This window comes from Procambarus clarkii, chromosome 7 (assembly GCF_040958095.1).
Source record: "Procambarus clarkii isolate CNS0578487 chromosome 7, FALCON_Pclarkii_2.0, whole genome shotgun sequence".
NCBI classification, from domain to species: domain Eukaryota; kingdom Metazoa; phylum Arthropoda; class Malacostraca; order Decapoda; family Cambaridae; genus Procambarus; species Procambarus clarkii.
Window position 1 is genome coordinate 8,180,368 of NC_091156.1, and position 22,052 is coordinate 8,202,419.

General features: G+C 35.1%; 1 protein-coding gene across 1 annotated transcript; it reads right to left on the bottom strand.

Moving 5' to 3' along the window:
• Window positions 1-9,933: 9,933 nt before the first annotated feature.
• Window positions 9,934-20,868, bottom strand: LOC123761312 (F-box only protein 33). The gene is made up of 8 exons (XM_045747255.2): window positions 20,455-20,868; window positions 19,319-19,482; window positions 18,210-18,441; window positions 17,546-17,706; window positions 16,281-16,401; window positions 15,384-15,576; window positions 12,669-12,814; window positions 9,934-12,064 (listed from the first exon to the last, which is right to left on the bottom strand). Exons 1-8 carry the CDS (start codon window positions 20,776-20,778, stop codon window positions 11,927-11,929), a joined length of 1,479 nt encoding a protein of 492 aa, XP_045603211.1. The 5' UTR covers window positions 20,779-20,868; the 3' UTR covers window positions 9,934-11,926.
• Window positions 20,869-22,052: the final 1,184 nt, after the last annotated feature.

The window sequence follows — 22,052 nt, forward strand, 5'->3', positions numbered from 1 at the left end:
ACTGTATTTTCAACTGAACACTGAAGGAGCACGATTACAATTTATTACCGATTCTTGGAAGATATAGCAATGCGAATTTTGTGTAACAGATTTATCATCACATCATTACAAACACAATACATTTTTTTGTAGATATAAAGCAATTGCCTTTCCATACTTTTTAACCATGTGTGTGTGTATGTGCTTGAATAAATTACAAACAATATAATGTACACATACATGCATACACACACAAATACACACACGCGCACACAACACACAAATATTAAAATGCAAATACTGTACTATTCATAATCATGGCAACTAGAGCTTTTATAATAGAGACAGATTTATTGTTGGAACCAGATAACATCTTGCAAAATTAAGAGGAACTTGTAAAAAGAAGTTTCTTAGGACGAAAAGTCATAATAAAATTAGTAACCAATTCAGTCCTAATGTCATTGAACTTGATGGAAATTCATGTTAAGGATATTTGGTCTGTTGTCACATTAATTTTTAAGCAGAGTTCTCCACATATTCATGAAAATGGGAAATACTCAATTATTTAAATAAATAGCAAATAGTAAATAATGGGAATCTACTGATATATTAACACTAAATTATCACAGATGTTTTGTATTACTTATTAGGCAAAGCTCATCTACAAAAAAATTCAGACAAGTCTTGTATGAAGATCAACCGACACAACAGCCAGAGACAATACCCCCATGAATTAATTTCTGCTGACAACCAGACAGCAGCAATCAAAGTGCCTTCTGCCAGAACTCCTCACACACATTCATAAAGCAGCATGCCTGCAAGCATTAGCCACATCTTCTAACGTCCTCAAAAAAGGTGAATGATGGTCCAGGAACCATTTAAGCATAGTACAGTATAATCTTAAGTTGTTTGGCAATGCATACCTCACAGTCCCTCTAAGAAGAGAGAAGTCACTAGCATCTTTAGTCAATAGGGTAATAAATGAATTCCCCAGAGCTCATAATGTTGTCCAACTTCCTCAGAGCACAAAACACCTGTTGCAGATATCTTGAGGTTATCTTGAGATGATTTCGGGGCTTAGTGTCCCCGCGGCTCGGTCCTCGACCAGGCCTCCACCCGCAGGAAGCAGGCCGTAGCAGCTGTTTAACTCCCAGGTACCTATTTACTGCTAGGTAACAGGGGCATCATTGTGAAAGAAACATTTTGCCCATTTGTCTCCGCCTCCACCGGGGATCAAACCCGGAACCTCAGGACTACGAATCTGAAGCGCTGTCCACCCAGCTGTCAGGCACCGATATGGGAACAATAGCTCAACAGTATCTTTAAGTCAAAACACAAGCTAGCAAGAAATTTAAGATGTAATACCATGGGTGTAATTTGGGTTATCACTAGTGAGGACATAATTACTCCCAGAGAGTGTCACTGCAAGAGCCCTAGAAGATAAACATACAACCAGAGCCTCATAAATGAATCATTAACACTTTCGCGTTCCAAAGATGCTAAAACGCATCATCCATACTCTGACAGTAAATATTCCGGTAATGCTAAAACACATCACCCGATTGTTAAATTTTCGTCTTTCAGTTCCCGAGTTATTCTATTTGCATCAATGTATGATGCAAAAATCGCTGTTATTATGTTCACAGAGCATATCTAGGGCATGAATGGACCAACTAAAGAGCTTCTCGCTCGCCCGTGAAGCCTTACTTAAGACAAACATTCATATATTCTTCGCTGTCACACAATCTACTATATATATACACTTTAAATTCTATACTCAGGCGAATTTATTTGCAAACATTTTGACGCCAAATTTGTAGTTATAACCCAACAAATAAGTTAGAAAATTTAAAATGTAAATTTTTTTACATCATCGGCAGACAAAAATAGCTCTGCATATTAGCTTTTGGGTTTGCAAATAATCTGCAAGAAAAGTTTTAACGTTTTTCTTTTTACAGCTGTAGACTGATCACACGCTCACATTTTTTTATATCTTTAATTTAGGAAAAATATATGATTACCAAAATGTTCATGAACATTCATATATTCATCACTGTCATGCATAATCTATTATTAATACACTTTCGTTTTTGCATCTATTCTATAGAGAATTCATTTGTAGACATTTTGACACCAAATTTATAAATATATCTCAATAAATAACCTAGAAAGTGTAAAATGATTATAAACATTTTACGCGGCGTTGAACGGAGCCCTGGGAAGCCCAGAACGTTTACAGTCAGGAACGCACGGAATGGCTGGACCACCAAAGTGTTAATAGTTAATGAATCTGAGGTTGTAAAAGTGGTTTTGTCTTTTCCACCTGGATCAGCAGTTGGTTTCACAAGACTAAGATGCCTGCACTTAGTGATGTTGAGTAACGCCTCCTTTTAGAAGTAACAATATTAGCCAATGTGTGCTTGGGCCATTAGGCCTATCTGTTAGGTACATCCCTCTGTGCTCTTAATAAGATGGATGAGGAATTCAAGCCCATTGCTGTTGCCAATTATTTACAGTGCTTCGTCACCATGGTTGCCATACTTTGCTACAAGGAAAGTTAGCCAGGGTGTAGCCAACATGCTGAAACCTAAGCAACTTGGTTTTTGGATCCCCCAACAAAGTATGTAATAATTAAAACAAGGCACCAAACCAGGAAGACTATTTGCACTGCCTTTGTTGCCGGATATGAAAAGGGTCCTAAATACAGTATCACACTATGCCAATATCAGAACAAAAAACCAGCATTGAATGTAATAAATAACCTCTTTCTGGGATGGGGGGAAGGGGACTTTCATGGCTCCCTGATACTAGCTGTACTGAGATAATTATACATATAAGCCACATCAGCGGGGAGCAGGGCATCCATGATGACACTTGACAAAGAAATAAAAAAAGAATGTGAAGCAAAACAAGCAACTGCAGGATTCATAGATGACAAACAAACAATTCAGCAAACAATCCACCCAGTCATTAGGTCATAACTACTGCCAGTAAGGCTCCTGTCTTGACCACACCTGAAGCAACAGCTGAACTGGAGGGAAGAGATAGAGGGAACCCCCCACCCCCAAGCAATCCAGCCACAAGGCATCCACCGCAAGAGCCTCGTGATCAGGGAACAGAACCATGCAGGGTGAAAGCTGCCAATTTCAAACCGATGTAAAGAGATCCAACTTGGGGAGACTGAACACTTTGCAGAGCTAACATAAGGACATGGTCGACAACTCACTCCATGAACAGTCCACTCTGTGGAAATGGGACTGGAAATATGAGAAACCATCCACAGGTATATTGGGCACACCCAACATGCATGTGGATATTGGGTGTGCACCATTCATAAAACCATAAACTATGCAGAGACCAAACCCATAAAGTCTACTGAGAATCCCAGACAGACAAAACCATGTCCACTGGGAACACTGGGGACGATTATAAGCCTGGAACCCAAAGAGCTTGTGACTCAAAGAACTGGTCGACTTGTCTGACATCAGGTGAAGGACTGATCATGGTCTAAATGGGGAGCTGGTAGCACCCATGGTACTGCCATCTGGTGGTGGGCACCTGTAACTTGGGTGTTACCTAATTACTGGGTGGACTGTTTTCCAAGTTGTTTGCTGGATTGTTTGTATATTTTCTGTGAACCTTGCAGTTGTCTGTTTTGTTTTGCTTCTTTTATGGGGTCTGCTTTTTCAATGATGGTAATCATGAATCCCAAGCTTCCTGCACCTCTGTGAGGGGGGGGGGAGGGGCAGGTTTTGGGCAGGGACACCTTAATTACTGCCTTATTTCCTGGGAGGTGATTAATATAGGCTCGTGTTGCATAAGCTGTTGCTTTATTGCTATGGGGAAACAAAACTGAATTGATGTAGTTCATAGCAGCTGCAGTATGGATGTTTCAGACAGTTGCTCTGGCAATGATGCAGTAAAATGAGTTACCCACAGCAATAGGTGTAACTCCACCATCCTTCTTTATGGCATAAAGGGATGCCCAAAAGAGAGGTTTAATTATGTGGAATTTGTCCAGATGGGCCGTTATTGACAAGTTTCATGATCTGCGACAGTAGTGTCTTGGCAATTTCGCTAAGAGCTGGGTTAGATATCTCCTCGAGATGCAGAGGTTTTACTCCCGCGTACCCACCTGATACTGAAGAGTGTTCATAGTTAAACAATGATGATTTTTGGCATCTGCCACTTTCTCCCTTATTTTGTTCCAATTGGCAAACTATGCACAAAAAACTTCATTTTTTTCCAGCACTATTATAGGTTTAATTATTCCTCCTTACCAATTGTGTTAATTCTTGTTACTATTTTATACATGGTGATCATATCTCACTTTTTCCTTTCATCTTCTACCTATAGCATAATTAGTGCATATACTCATAGCTTTCTCTGCTACCCCCTCCCACTCACCTTAAGTTATGGAAGGCATTTAATAGTGTCTTTGCATTCTAGTTTACTGTCTTATTTCTCAAGATGTGGACACCACACAACTGCTGCATACTCCAATTTTGAGGGGCCCAACTCTGGAAGATCATCTTTGTAAACAGTGAACATTACTGGTGCTAGTACTGAAGCTTGTGGTATTCTGCAAGTAACATTTCTTCAGTCTGACACATGGTTTCTAATTACTGCCCTCATTTTTCACCCATTCAGTAATCTGCTACTCCTTCCCGTATTTTCTAGCTTCCAAAACAGCCTCTTCTGTCAAAGTTTTATTATTATTATTATTATTATTCAAGTGCAGATGGATGCAGTCAACATAACCATCTCTTTCTTGTAAGATCCCTGTTGCTCTATCATTAAGCCAAGTAGATTACACACAGAAATCACAATACTGTAGTGTGATATATCAAATGAAGAGGTAGAACATTTGGTTGACAGAGCTTGGGTGCATGGGGGAATTGTGTAAAACCCCGGTTTGTGCTTCGGAGAAGCTGCAGGAGCCTCGTGAGGTCAAGTAGCACTCTAGGTTGCAATTTTTTTTAACCATGTTGTGGCGCAATCAACTAAGGCGCATTTTGGTTCTTCCCGGACATAGGTTTGAAGCCTCATCACGGCCCTTGTAAGTGGATTAGTTACAATGGCTTTTGAAAATTCTATTCAAAAGCCATACGATCTGCCTGTTATGTCATTTCTTTCCATGTACAGTATTCTACCCATTTGGTTTCAAATTTTCTAGTGACTGGACTACTATGCTTGTTATTGATACATGTTTATAATTTAGAACAGTGGTTCTCAACTGGGATCCTTGGGACTAATCGTACTATTAACAAAATAAACACTGATGAGTGTGTTTCACTGGAAGTTACCCATTATTATTTACATGGTGTAAACCAAGAATAAAAAATGCACAGCTCACAATGTTTGCATTTGTTGCAACAACAGATACTGTCAATTTTGCTGGCTCGAGTTCTTTTGCCGAGAGGAGTTAACAGGCGAGACCAAAATTGTTGCGAGTCATAGATGAGAATGTGGTTGGAAAAGGAGAAACGAGGCAAAAGATTAAGAACCACCGATTTACAAGGATCTTTCTTCTCTTATCATTATTGTAGATTAGATTTATCCCATTTCCCATTATCTGTTAGGTTCCCTGTAAGGAAATTTGGAAAAATAATTTGCAGTAGAATGGTAAAAGTTGTGTGCGCAGTCCCTTGGTATCCAAGGTTTCTGCCTAGCTCCTTGAGCAGTTTCCCTTCCTCAACTTCAAGACTCATTTAGGTACTCTATATTGTACTCTTACGTCTGTATTATGTATCATTTTCTGAAAAAACTTGTTTACACATTTGCTTTTCAGTCTGATTTCCATTCTTAACACTTTCGCCCGGGCATGACGCAGCATTGCGTCATCCGTTTTCTGGTGGTAATACCGGGGATGACGCAGCATTGCGTCATCCACTTTAAATAATCGCCAAAAATCAGGTTTTTATCCGATTTTTGGGGGACTGGTTTTAAAATGCGCGCCGATGTCTTCCCATTTTCTTTGTTGAGCCTCGTGGCCCTCAGGCGGCTTGGCACACGCCGTGGGCCCATTGTTTTCGCTCCACTGTTGTGACCAATGTTGCCTCCCCTCGCATCTCAAACGTGTGAACATTTTGGCTATTTTCCGTGGCTATATTTCTTACTGCGGCTTTAGAAACTATCTACGCTTACTCCACGATGGATAGTGATCATGAACAAAACCCTTCCAGGAAGAAAATTGCGAAAGAAAGGCTTGAAAAGGGCGGGAATTGGGAGTGTAGCTGGAGGGCATCTGAGCACTCACTTGCGGCTAACGCGTGGCCCGTCTTCAACTCGTCGGCGGTTGGAGCATGACCATGTTTTTTATTTTATATGCTAATGTTCCTATAGAGAATTCTATTGCGAACCCATTGAGACCAAAATGAAAGACCTAGGACAAAAATTGAGGTGACCAGAGTGAAAATAGTGAAAACATTTTATCGCGTTTGCGCGCTCCTGGGAAACTCGTTCGCACTTTCTCTGTTTGCTGCGGGTAATTAGCCGGGCTTTTGGAGTTTATATGCATTTAGTGCTGTAGAGAATTCTATTGCGAACACAATGATACAGCTATTTAATCTCGTAGGACGAGAATTAAGGTGACAAAGTTGACGAGAGTATACACTTTTCAGAATTTACGCGCGCTCCCGTGACACCCTAGGTCCCATATCGCACAGTTGAGGGGTGGCGGGCGGGGTGCGCGAAAGTGTTAATCTCTGGATTTCATCTTTTACTTGCAATTTGCATTTTATGAATTTATATACAGTAATAGACTGGGTTCAGTTTCACATTTGTCTGCTATCTCTTTCTCAAAATTTCTTTTTGCCTCTTATCTGATTGCTGTGTAGTTTTGTGTGTGCATGAACTGTAATTACTCAGATGTAATTACCAAAGTGTAGTTACAGGATGAAAACTACATTCGTCGTTTCCCCATTTTTCCTACGTCATAAAACATTTTGAAACTGCTGGTAATTTTGGCATTCAAGAGAAATCTTACAAGTGGTTTCTTCAAGATGTATTACAAAGCTTTTTCCAGTTAAATTATGGGGAAAAAAAGTTACTAAAGTATTGTACTGAAAATTATGATTACCTAAGCAAAGAAGAATCTGTTCCCCACCCCACCGATTACCATTTCCTATGGATTTAATTTTACCACAGCATTGTTATATTATCTGCCAAGCATTTTTAAATTCCACATTGGCCTCTATTAATCTTATCTTTCAATTGAGAGTTTTTGCATTCTTCATTCCATTAATTTACTTTTATTAATCCACTAAACTTTTCTTTTATCTAGTGCAGACTGATTAAGACAACACCACACTTTATTAATTAGTAATGTCAAATCCTGAAGCTTAAACAGCCGATGACAACCTCATTTGCACAAGAGCCAAAGAATTATAAACCGATTTGCAAATGACAAAATACATACCACATACTAATGCACTGTATTAAGATTTCCATTTTACTGTACACATTTTTAAACAAAACCTTTTCACATACTCTGTTTCCTATACGTGTATTTAATGATGGATATTCTGACCAGTTAAAATATTTTTCTTGATTTTATTAAAATGTCTAAATACTTTCATCCCATATATGTAAGAAAATTTTATAGAACACAATTGCCTATTTTATTTTTTTTTATCTTCCCAAAACTTCATTATTAGTCACTGTTTACCTTCTCACTTTTACTTTGTTTCGTTACAAATTCTTCATAAAACATTAAAGGTATTCAATATAGATGACAAGGTAGTGTAGATGTATTGATTATCTTCCATTTACATAGATAATGCTAAAAATAACTAATGTGTGCTTAAGTAAATCTTCCATATTTTCCTAATAAGCAATGTTATAACAAAATCAAGCTTAACAAAGATTTCATTGTTAGCTATATAATGTGCTTTATTTAACTAAAAGAATCATTACCCAATTTATATGGTTATGAAAATAAATACTAAGTGTGCTAATATCCAGCATTCAATCATTTATAATTAAAATACAAAACTCATATCAACATTTACCGATCATCTTTTCAACATTTCTTACTCATCAATAAAGATGATACTTTCACAGCAATTTGTTTTTTTAACTGCTTTTGCCGATATCATACAAGTTTGTATTCGAATTTGAAACTTGCTTTACTATAACTTCAGCAAAGTTATTTTGTATAAAAAAATTATGTAACAATATAGAAAAAATGTTTATAGTCCAATTTTCTGCCAATAAAACACTAAAGTTACCTATAATAGTACAAGCAAAGGAAGTTCATATATAAACACACTGACCCAGCTACAGACCTACAGTACTACCAGAGCTAAATGATGGCTGGAGGAAATCCTTTCTTTTTATCCTTTTTATTCTAAGTAGTAATTTTACTTTAACTACATTTATGTTGTATAGAATTATATACTCTTGAAATAATAAACTCCTTCAAGCAAAAGTGTTCCTATTATCCTAAATATTTTACTCCACAGTTCCTAATTATTCCCTATTATTTTCTCCAGTTACCATATTATATAAGCGACTATCTTTAATATATCCGTGTACGTTTGTAGTTTAGTATTTAGACTCATGATAATGGTAGAATTCCTGTTCCTTAATAAGAAAATTTGGCAGCTTTCCGCTATAAATGTACAAGATAAATCTCTACCATCTGTTTATGTTAGTGGATGATTATCACGGCAAATATTAAAATGTTAATGACGTGAAGTAGGTAATAAGGATTTATGTTCTTTAATTATCTGTTAATCACTTTATTCCTAACCACTCTTCTTTAAAATAAACAGACCTAACTAGGTTTGAAAATTTCTTTGTGTATTTTGAACACATTTCATGAAGCTCAAATGAAAATTGCCCAAATAAACTTATTTCAGTGATGAATAACATTTTAGCACTGGGCCTCAATCCTTAATTAATTAAAAAAAAAAAAAAAAAAAAAAAAAAAAAAAAAAAAAAAAGTAGTAACTAATAATAACCAAGATATTCCCTAATAGGGAGACCTCTTTTAAGATTGCCTTAGAAAAAAAAATTGAGAGTGTGTTAAACCAATGTACAAAAGATAAATATTTTCCCAATATTACCATCTATATTAAAGTGCAGGCATTTTCTGTAATTACCCTTTGTAAATGACCAAGGACAAAATCAGCACATTAAAGTTTTACCTGAAATCAACACCATTGCAAAGGGTTATCATTGTGGCTGAAAATGACAATAGTTTTATTATGACTCAATCCTGATAGATAACCTGTTGGATGCATTCAGTTTGTTCTTCCAAGAGTGTTATACTTGTCGATTTAGTTAAATAAAATTTGTAAAGTCTTATTAATCAAAATAAGGTAAGCTTACTCCATGGTGTGGCAAACAAGAAAAAGATTACTAGAATAGCATTTACAAAATACAAATTAAATTACACAATTTTGTGGTAAAATAAATAAAGTGGTTACAAAAGGTAGGACTATGATATGCATGCCAAACTGATAAAAGTCAAAAGTTAATTAGCTTGACAATGGAAGAAAATGGCCATTTGATGACACCTTTACACTGCAGTGCAAAAGACTGCTATCAAATGAATCCATGTGCAAATGGGGGAAAGGTATTCATTAACTGAGGAGATTAGATGAAAGTTATGCAGCTGAATCCTGCAAATAAATAATGGGAGACTAAAATAGTTGACAAGGCAAACCTAAATTCTACCAGTAACTAAATATAAGGAAAGTTATAGAATTTTTTGACAAATGTTTCAGGTATTTCAAGTCTAACACTTTAAAGCATCTGAAATACCTGGGGAAGTGCATGTGACAACTCCACAAGAATGGGAAGCTCCCAGAAGAACATGCATCAAAGATTTAAAATAAGAAAAGAAATGCAGTTTCATTGCTTCCTGCTGGAGAAATGTTTGCATATACCAAACATGTGCACTGAAGAACTGAATGTATGCCAATGTATTACAGAAATGATCACTGGTAAATGATGTACAGTATTTTAATTTGTTGTTATTTTAGCAGGAAAAACAATTCATAATTAAAAAAAAAATCTTTAAAATAAAAACTACAGTAATCTATTACTAAGCAACAGCCTAAAAACATTTGTTCATTATTAAGTTTTTCAATGTGGAATGTAGAATCTTGGCAGAATTTTTAGCTTCAAGTAAAAAATATATTAGCAAAAACACGACTTACTGCAATTTCTTGTCAGTATTTGGATCTTCAGAATCATTCATATATGGACAAATTTACCGCTTCAACATTAAGCTCTGTGTGAGGAATAGTCACAACATGCATTCAGAGCTTCCCCCATCGTTGTCAAATATATTACACTTGGACTTTGTACATGAATATTGACACTTTCTATAAATGAAAAATATATCTTGCAACAAAAAAAAATATATAAAAAAATAAGTTGCAATTATTTTCACAAGCCTTATTAGTGCATTGTTGTTTCTTATGAAATACAAAATGTGTACAAGTCATTTCCCCCAGAGCAATAAATAATATTGTGCGAGTGTGTGTGTGCGCGCATGTGTGTGTGTGTGTGTGTGTGTGTGTGTTCAGGGGGAATGTAGTAGATATCATTTTTCTATCACCTTCTTAAACTATTTGGCCAACATTTAATTTATTTAAAAAAAATGGCAATATCACATGCAGTATTGGCTACATCTCTATGCTAGCTAAAATCTGTGTCTTGATAGTCTCAACCCCTGACTAATAACAAGCACAACTTTGAATTGCACAACACATTTGATAAAAAAATGGAGTGATTCAGTCTTGGGAAATGTTAAAAAGACTAATGGTGTGCAAGATTAGGTTGTTAATCCTTCTGCCATCTCACTGGAACAGTGAAATGCCAAACTTGCGTATTACAGCTCGGTAAATTACTGCACTACTTAAAAAAGTGATTATATTTATTATCACTTATATGAACAATTTACCCCAGTATTAGATAAATTTAACAAGTATTTCCATAAAATTTTATATTGCTTAAAAAGAAAAGGAAAGGATCAACTTATTATACACTGGGTAATGTGCTCAAATAAAATTTTTAAATCCTTATAATAGCTCGGATCACAGTTTTAAAATCATCCATTTTATGTGAATGTAAGAGATTCCCTCAAACCATTTATGCATATGGCAGATTGACTTGAGTAGAGTTGTTTCATGATAATCTGCTAAACTATTGATATTATTTACAAATGATTGATGTGTAACTTTCTGGGGCTTTAAATCAACTTCTAGCTCAGCCAGGCACTCAAAATATTCACGAGAATAAATACCTAATACAACTGTTAAGTATTTTGTATGTCAGTGGCCTATGGATGAACACTAATAGTATTTATACTACAGTATAAATTAAGTCAGAACTGCATTAGATGAGATTATGTGCAATAAAGACAAATGGTGTATTATGACATTATTAGAGTAGCCTGACTCTCATACCGGTATCATAAGTGGGATAAGCCTAGAGGAACATATTGAATGACTGTGATACACACACATGTTTTGTGTTTACACCAACTGTCCGTAGGAAATAAACTCCGCAAAATACTGAGAAGTACTATACTTCTTTATACATCTTGGTGACTGAGTAATGGATCACTTACATTATCAACACTTCAACCATCCTGAAATTTCTTTCTTATACTGGATTACCACTCAAGTTTTTGTACCATTTGTCTTTGTCAATATTTTCTTTGAAAATGTCATCATTGATTATTTTGCATTATACAACTTAATGAATATTGATGAAGTCCATATAGAGGACTCGATATTTATTTCGAAATTATATTTATAATAAATTCTAATGTATATTTTAAATATTTTGCAGATACATTAGCCTATTTTCATAATGATGTACTGTATATACTCTTATACCTTTCATTACCTTTAATTAAAAACTACCTTTACCCTTTGAAGTATGTTACTTTGAAGCTATTTAACTTCACTTACTGCTTTTGAGGGTTTCAACTTATCACAGAATCTGCAAGAACAATTGGGAGTATATACTGGTCGGTGTCGGAACTACTCGTAGTACGAACACAGGGATGAAGGTCTGACAAGGTCAATGGACGCCATGTTCTACCCAAACCAGCCGAAACATCCTGAAATTAAATAAAACAAATAATTGACAATTACCGTACATATTAATTAACAGGATAGAAAAAACCACCTAATTTATGACTAATACACAAAAGAAAACTTTCCAATACAAAGCACTGTATAGTACTGTATATACATTAATAAGCATGGTAATTTATCAAGACTGTTATAAACAAAACTAATACATCTTAAGCATATACATTTAAAGATTTTCAGTAAAAACCAAGATTACCTTTAAATGCAACAAACAGAAAATGAATAAAAAATTTACCTTATCACAAATTTGTATCAAGGAAGCTCTCAGAAAAATATTAACTTTTCAGAGACAAAGGGCAAAGGCAAAAAATTACTGTTAATATTCTACTTAAATATACTGTATCACCATATCAAATTCCTTGCAGTAACAATTTTCTTGTTTTACTTTCTTAAAAAGAACAAAATTGTATAATTAACATGCTTATTCAAATCAAGAGACAATGCTACTATAGTAATTCTTATTATGCAAAAACAAATCCTAACCTCAAAAGCCACACACACCTAGAACAACAAACAATTTACATTGCATACAATATATTATGAATTGCAATATTATACATGCAAACATACCTCAGCTATATTATTTATATCCTCTTCATTTGCTAGTTCATGAGAGTCATCTGCCTCGAGACAATCTTCAGGGATCAACAACTGCTTCAAGCCTGAGCCACGGAGTCGTGCAATGGCTACAACGTCACTTCCACCATATCCATAACCTAAACAAGTTATCATATAAGTTATCATATTGTAAAAATATGTAGCCTACTGTAACAATCCTAGAGCTAGGGACAGAAATGTGAACATCACTAAAACATGAACCAAATCTCCCAAATACAAATATTCTTACATACAAGAGTTTTTACATTCTTGTAAAGCCACTAGTACGCGTAGCGTTTCGGGCAATTCTTCCTAAAATTGCACAGAACATAGGGTTTATGGGAAAGAAAAAGTGTAGAGGAAGTGTTGTTGAAGTAGTAAAGTTTGGGTACAGGGGGTACAGTATTGCTGTTTAATCCCTTTTTTTTTTTGTGTATGCATAATTCAGCCCATAGTATTAATCATATGTTTAAAGTTGAGCGAGAGTCAGGGTAAATTAGGCTTCTTATGTCATATTTGTAGCATACCTGTCGATGATTTCGAGGATCGACGTCCTCACAGGCCACCTGGTTGTGGTCTAGTCAACCAGGCTACTCAAAGTGGCTGCTTGCAGCCTGAATTATGAGATCAGGAATCCCTTGAAGGGTCTTTTTAAAAGAGCATTGTGTATATGAAGCCCACAGTGGTTAAATAGTTTAAATAAAATTTATACACAATTCAGTAAAGTTGGATATCAAAATTGTTTCCTTAGGGAGGCTTTTCAAGTTTTTATAATAAATTACTCTCAGACAATTACTACTAGGCAAAAACAGATCATTCCTAAGAAATGCTCAGTTGAACCACAGTTTAATCACAGTACACATCTTTAACAATAGAAGAAAAACTATTCTCGGTAACCTAAATGAAGTAGGTAATGAAATAATCAATGTGAATCTGAAATAAATCAATGTTTAGTGTGCACGTTAACTAAATCCCACTTCCATAAACTGCAACAAAGATTACTTCATCAGACAACAAGGACTAGATTATTGAACATAAGACATCTATCAGATATGGTCACCAAAGTTCAGCATAATATAAGCACACAAGAAACCGATCATCAAATTTAACGAGAAATTTCTTCAATACAGGCGTAATTTTTCCTTGTAACTATAACTACAAAAGGAAAATAATATAAACAACTCTAGTACAGTAACCATAATTGTAAAATTTTCCCTATACAGTACTAAATTTCGTGAGCAACTATGCCGCAATAAAATTTTAACAATGCTTATCCTTCCTCTCAAGTGGCCTGACAAGGTATCATATATAAGCACCTTCCATTGTTACAAGACGGACAGAAGAAAAAACAATGGCCTGATGGCATTATGTGTCAACAGAAAATACATCAAAATGCACTGAAAAATATGCATAGAAAAATGCAAGATTTTGCATGTGGGGCATAACCCATGCCACATTAATAACATTACTGTGCTGTGGGTTGTGGCATCATTTTCTACCAAATTAATAACATTACCATGCAGAAGATTAATGAAGAAAAGAACCATGGAGTCAAAATCCACCATTCACTGAATGTTGCACAAAAGGTAGGAGCACCTGTTTAAAAAAAAATAACTAATCAAACCCTAGGAATAATCAAACATTCCTTTGACTCTTAGGAAAAAAAGGTGGTGATTCAACTATATAAATCTTTGGTGCACCCCACTTGGATTATTGTATCTTAGGATAGAGACCTCATCTTCAGAAGGACGCAACTGCTTCGGAAAAGTACAACACCAGGCAACAAAAATCATTCCAGAACCAAGTCAACTCTTGTACCAGGAACAATTGAGGGCCTCAGGGCTAACATTGCAAACCAGGCATGACAGGGCAGATCTCATCAAAACTCTTAAAACGCAGAGCAATTTGGAGGATGTTGATACAGACGTCATCTTCAAAAGGTCAGATGTAACACAAACAAGGAGCAACAGTTTCAAGCTCAACAAGTCACAATGTAGAACTGAAAACAGGCAAAGCCACAACACTGCTATTATTATCATCATAATCCTGATCAGTAAATCATGAAGAATCATTTTCCACAAGGACACGAGGTTCTGTGTCATGACGTAGGTGCACTAAACCACAGCTATGTGCCATGAGCATTGCAACCAGCATTGGGTTTACTGTTATCTGAACCTTGTATATAATCTTAATTATATAGTTAGAATTTTCTATGGCAATTATCACTAAATAATCACAGTTACGGTACTTTTTATTTTAGCATTATTAAGCGATACTGTTAGCATGAGCTGCTCGTCAGCGCTGCGAGCTGTTGCTGCATGCACTAATCATGATCACACTATCAGTACTGAAGCTCTCACACGATTTTTGAGAGATGCCCAGATGACCTTGATTTTTTCCCCCAAAATGGCGTCTGTTTACTGGAGGTATGAGGAAGCAGATGCGAGCTCCATGTACCTGCAGAAGTTTTAAATCTTATGCGGTACTTAAAAACTTCCCTGACTCGGACACACAGCTTTAAGATAATTAGCAAGAACATCTCTGGTTGTGTTGGGCACTTGAAGGGTCATTCTACAACAACCACGGGTGCCAAGCAGTCCAATATCTCATTACGGTGGATGAGACTGACATTAGAAATGTTTGAATATACTGTCATAGGAAGTGTTATGAAAATGCAATGAAGCTTACCGAACAGTGAGAGATGTTCTAGATGTTTACATTTCCAGGCCAACATGACCAGTGGGTCTGGGGATTCCTGATCTTCATCACGACCTTCAGTGAGCATTCCCCAACCACTGTGATCCAATGAGTCAACTAATGTCAAGTGATGCAGTGTTTCACTATACCAATTGCTCATTAGGCGGAGTGCTGCTACATTTATCTAAAAGTAAAATAGTATACAAGCTTTAAATAATGGCATTGCTCACCACCACTTGGGATTCACCGTAGTCGCAAATATTCACAAACAATACGACATGTATGTATTTGTATATACAGTACTGTACTGTATTTTAACAAACTCAAATGAAAATAATGTATTTTTACTATACACTATTGCTTGAATGTTTTTACAATCTCCAAAAATATTTTGGATTTGGTCCTAAATTTAATAAAAACTAATAGTGAATATCCAATACTTCAAGATGATTAGAGGAAAAAAAAATTGTCCAAATTGCAATTATCCAAAACATATCCTGTTTTTAAGTTTTTAAATGGTACTTGGGACTACTGAATAATTTTTCTTCAGTTAACCTGAACATTGATAATTTGGGTACCAATATAGTTTTGGATAACTGGAACTCCACATAACTGGAAGCATTTTCAATTGTTGTTATGTTACTTACTGATTAAAGTTATTCCTGATTAAAGTTTTTATTGGATGGAAAGAGCAGATTTTTCCAATTAAAAAAGCAATGCAAAATATGAAACAAGAATATTAATTTTTACCTGCTTTTTTTTACCTCGATGGAAATGAAAAACTCCAGAAAGTGCCACAGTAAAACGAATTATAATTATTATTCACTATAGTACTGTAAATATTATTAATAAAGAGCAGTACAGAAGAGAATAATAAACTATACTTACCCATTCACAAAAGAAAGCTCTGAAGTGTGTAAGGGGCATGGAGGGATGTAGTAGACCAGACCCTAACTGTTCCACTCCATCATACGAGTGCATCAAGTTTATCACCAAGGAACACTGAGGACTGCAAATAAAAAAAAAAAAAGATACAAAAAAAATTAAGTAATGTGCACATTATAATAAAATTGGTATACATTATGTCCTTAATTTATATGGGGGATGTATTGTTTAAGAAAAGCTGCATGAAAATCAGAAACTTAAAATAGAACTGTAAAGTAAGTATAACATGTGATTTTATGGCAATTACTTTGTGACGAACCAATGATTTGGATTTTACCACAAACCCCAAAGGAATTTTATAGCAATCAGAATTTCAGAATGAAAATTTGGTGGTTGGATTTGGTCCATTGTTTAGAGGGATCCATTATTTAGGGGTCCAAATGTTGGAGGTGCCACAGAACAAACAAAAACATTCTTTCCCTCATTACAATCTTTTACACCCAGTCTTGTCCCTTACCATATTCCCTTGCATCGTTCAATCTCAGTCACCACTTTATTACGTCTATAATTATTGAAACACCAAAATTATCACACAGACTTTGCACAGACTCATAAAACTTCAGCAAAATTTTTACATTCTGCATAATGATTAGTATAAATTCATTTTTCACATCACCAGCATTATAATGGTAAGTCATAATGGCAAGTCTGCGTGTGGCTCACTTTTTCTCACTAAAATTGTCTAACGACACTTTTTTTTCCCTATGTTGTAATACTTGTCTGAAGCGAGACATCACATTGTCATTAAAAAGGTTAACACAATGACCTGCTACAGCTAGATTTAGGCGAGCCTTTTTCAACAAAAGGTTTAGGTTGAACTTTACCACCGACTTTCTTGGGACCCATGGTATAGTATAATAAGTATAATAAGAACTTTTATGTTAAAAAAAAAAAGCACAAAAGCAGGCAAACAATGAAATCCTTTAAAGAATTCAAGCACGGCCGCGGTCATCATTACTCAGGATAGACTGTAAACAAACAGAGTGCCTTGTCCCGCGCCCTCAGCACCATGTGCTCATTCGACCCATACACGTACGAACAGACGTCACCTTCCAAGTAAACAGTCATACACCAATTCAATTTTTACAATGAATTTGACATATCAAAAAATTCATACTCGAGGGCAGTAGTCAACTGAGATTCCACTGTACAATACAAAATAAATCATAAATTTATCTCACATTAACATGTGACATTACAATACTCACTGTTGTTGTTTGAAGCGATACCACATGTATTCAGTAGTACCACGGTGGGTTTGATCAATTCCATGGACATGGAGAATTAATCGTCTTATTGGAGAGTTGTAGGGCGAGGACAACACACTAAGCAGACGGTCACTCATATAGTCATAATCTAAAGTTAAAACCTGAAGTAAAAAAATATTTAAGCAATGCAGGTCAGCTAATAATAGAAACAAATGTAAATATGAAATTATAATTTGACCCATATTAAAAAAATATATCAATAACTAAATATACACTAGTGTATTATGCATTAACTTAGAATTAGTTTATTTTATTACACAGTACTTTTTGAAAATGTGGAGCGTTCATTTGTGGAAAAATATATACATTGTCATTCTCCGTTTATCACTTTTCTGGGGTGGTGGGGGGAGGGGGAGATCAACTGTATTATCTGTACATTCACTGCATCATTCACACACTATAGCAATGCAATTAACAAAAAGACTAGTTCATTTCAACAGCATTCAGTCATTACAACATGCATACCATTCACAGCAGCATTTCAGTGCTTCACAAGACATGGTATACAATGTTCATCATGAGTGGTTGTATACAGCAAATGTTCCTTCCCATTCTTGTGGACAATAATTCCATTAAAACTCATTACCAATTTAAATTAACACACCTGCAAGTTAGTAAAGGCAGTAAAATTGTCTGGAGTGATGTCAAGCAGAGCATAAGAATTTGGGTCATACTTGACTGAGGCCAAACCAAGGGTCGAGATGGAAGTTGACTGGTGGTGGGCCAGCAATGGAAGAAATATATCTGCTTGATCAGTCAAGTCTTGGATGCAGCCTAGAGTAAGGGTACGCAGATTTCGACTATTGCTGATGATGCTCTGCAATGATTCCTGGGCACTAAAAAGAGAATAATTTGACTAAAAATTATAACTAGTCAATAGAAATTTTAATTTCCTTGTTTAAATGCTCATAATACACAAGTGATACAGAAATGTTTAAATTATTAATGACAATTATAAATCACAATTCCAATGCAAAATCCATACTAAAAGATAGTTTAATCACAGGTGCTCAATAAAGTTATCAATGGTCCTCTATGCCAAACATATCTCGTAGTACAACCATATTTAAGATATATTCTCAACACAATTCTATCTCTTAAAGTTTTAAGAAATATTCTTAAAAAAACAATTACATTATTTATATTATATTTATTATTTATATTTATTACAATTACAATTCATTACCATACACAAGAGGTACGAAATTGTCAACCCATCCTCCTGTTTAGATAGTACCTATTGCGACGTTTAGCAATTGTCATAATTCGTACGTTATCTTATCTTTTAGATAGTAGTATACTGACTAGTATGGCATTCTTTTAAAATAAATGAAGCTAAAACACAAACTTAAATATTCCTAGGCCTAGTATAGCACACACACACGTACTATATTAGGCCTTGGATATTGTGTATTAGGCCAAGGGAGGTTAGGATAGGTTAATTTTATGTCAAAGCAACACAAGCAAAAAATAGTTTTCCAGTTTGTCCAACCAAATTATTCAGATTTCTACATTCTAATTTTGTTGTATGTTGGTACATATACTATGGTCCTCATCATTACTCTAAGTACAGTACTACCAAAACAGGAGGATGGGCTGAGATTTTTAGACATACCACTGAAATTTAAAAGTAGAATATGCAAGTCCTACATGTTTATATAAAACTGATTATATTTAAAAAAGATTAATGCTGCAACAAATATCATTCACTACCTCTCAATGAACTGATACGATGATCTTGAACAAGGTAGACATCGAGTACGAGTTGCAGTGTTCTTATTATTATTGTTGTTGTTGTTGTGACGGAGGTAGTATGGGCGATCATGACCCTTTATGAATGTATGGCAATGGCTTGGTAGTAAAATTAGCTCCTCCACCTGGAAATTAAGACAATACTGTATTAAAAACTAATACTACAGTAATCTGAAATGAATTAAAAAAAAAAAGTCAGTCACTCCTGATCAACACTGTAGACTGTGTATTTGGAGGTTAGATTATGTTACTAAGATTATTTAAAATTCGGAGAGGTGGAACTGGGGCAACTTAACCTGAAAACCATAGCACACCATGAGCCAAAATCAAAATAGTAGTGCTCCATTGAACTGTGACCAACGTATCCACACAACTTGAATATGGTTAGAAATCATTACCAAAAGATTTATGCTATCAAATTTTTCCTGTGACACTACTACTTATTTTTTTTTTCCAAGTTTGGTTTACTTTTGAACTTGTTCAGAACAGCACCATGTTGAATTTGGTTGATTACATGGATACTATGCTAAGCATAGCATCAAATGCTATAATCATTACTTATTTTGATGCAGCATATGTAATTTTCTGTTGCATGAAAGACAAACAATATGGAGGTGGTAAATGTGCCACAAATGCACTCTGCCACATATAACTTAAGCTTAATTACACTTAAACCTAACAATTAATCCTTACCTAGCAAGTAATTATCAAAGAAGGCACCAAAGTCGGGGAAGGCCATGTAGCTAATAACTAAACCTTAAAGAGTGCACCAGCCTCAAAACAAACATTTGCTTGGGACACCATTCAATACACTTGTCTAGTTTTCTAAAGTAGTTTCATTTGCACACCAGTTGAATTTAGTGTGTTTACCTGTGCTTCAAACATTACATACACTGAACAATGAATACAGCCAAACCACTAGGAAATTTAACAAATTCAGTGCTTATGTGTTGCTTTCAAACCCAGACAGTTTAAGTGCAAAATTACAGTTCCACAATGACAAAAAAAAATCCATATACTGAGGAGGAAAATACTTTAATGAATCTGAAAATTTAAGGTCAGAGACTACTCGTCACTGAAATGGCTACAGTACTAACCTGTGGGTTTCTGGTGAGCTTCAGAAGAACATGGTCTGCTTCAACCAGGCAATTGGTGTTGACAGTTTCCAGATGGAGGATACAAGACCGTAGTTTCCTGACGCCCCAAGAGGCCACAAAGCGAGATCTCTCCAGCCCACTCCAATCACAAGATTTAAACACCAACTCTATTCTTCGCCAAAAACTTGGGTGAAAAAGGGCAGAACGCCATGCCTTACAGGTAGAACATGCACTAATTCTATCAGACAGCGGAAGATAAGAAAGAATTTCGATTAAAATTACACTAGGCAGCAGATTCCAGTGCCATTGTGTCTGTGTCGACATGTTTACTAACTATCGCGACGCTGCCACATCTGACAATGACAGATAATGAACTTTTTCAACGCAGTTTTACTTCTGTGTACCATAACAATATTTGTTAGTGTTATAAAGAACACAACTAAATCCTTTTCTCTCTTCAGTGTTTAATTGTGAGCATTTTTAATATTTGTCTGGTTTTACACAAAATAGAACTTAATTTGATCGCGCAGGCCAGATGATGCCTGGGGCGCTGGATCTGTCACTGACTAAATACTGTTGCGCAGTTAAAAATGTTAGAAATCAATCACCGTTTAATACACGCTATAATATGTACCAAGATTGCTTATATTGGAAGTTGCTTTGACATCAAAATATATGACCGATTTAGCTACCATGGCCAGTACTGGCAAGTGGGTGCTCGACCCGCTCCCTTAAAAAAAAATTGCAGACAAAGGATGCCAGGTTGCTTTATATTTAAATATGAATTACTTTTTTTTTGTTTTTAATTTATGTATAAATAAAGCATGAGCAAATCGTCTATATTATGCTGGTTTATACTGAACAGTTACTAATTACCACGACCTGCTATTATTCAGGTATATATATATACCTGAATTTAGGTAACCTTAAGGGTCACAATATCACATTATATGTGGCCTCAACAGGGACAGAATAGTTACTTAAACGCATAGTTAATAAAGCTATTTATACGGTTTGACCAAAAAAAGAATCACGTTTTGTATTACTGAATTAGTCCAAATGATAAGTTTTTATTTAGTTCATTTATTATGCACCCCATACCAATCCTGTGGCAGTAGTGGAAAAAGAGTAGTAGTCTATATTATATATATATATATATATATATATATATATATATATATATATATATATATATATATATATATATATATATATATATATATATATATATATATATATATATATATATATATATATATATATATATATATATATATATATATATATATATATATATATATATATATATATATTATATAAGTTCTCAACCTTTCTCTCAGCGACTCACAGTGGAAACAGGCCTCCCTTCCTGTCAGACTCGGGGGCCTCGGTGCAACACAAATTGTTGTACAAGCGTTCCTGTCCTCTTCACTGGTGTCTGACAACCTGGTGAAGGAAATCCTACTTGAGTACCTAGGTCAACAGGCAGGGGTACATGATCCCAGCTTTACAGACTGCACCACCAAATGGGTATATATATTATATATATATATATATATATATATATATATATATATAAATATAAATAAATATATATA

Bases quoted from the DNA above. Each gene is read 5' to 3' on its own strand.
- LOC123761312 (XM_045747255.2), bottom strand. From the start codon at position 20,778: ATGTCGACACAGACACAATGGCACTGGAATCTGCTGCCTAGTGTAATT. The intron at 17,707-18,209 runs GTGTGTTAATTT...TTTTTACTTCAG, and splicing joins CTGCCTTTACTAACTTGCAG to GTTTTAACTTTAGATTATGA. The intron at 12,815-15,383 runs GTAAGCTTCATT...TAACTTGTTTAG, and splicing joins AGAACATCTCTCACTGTTCG to GTTATGGATATGGTGGAAGT.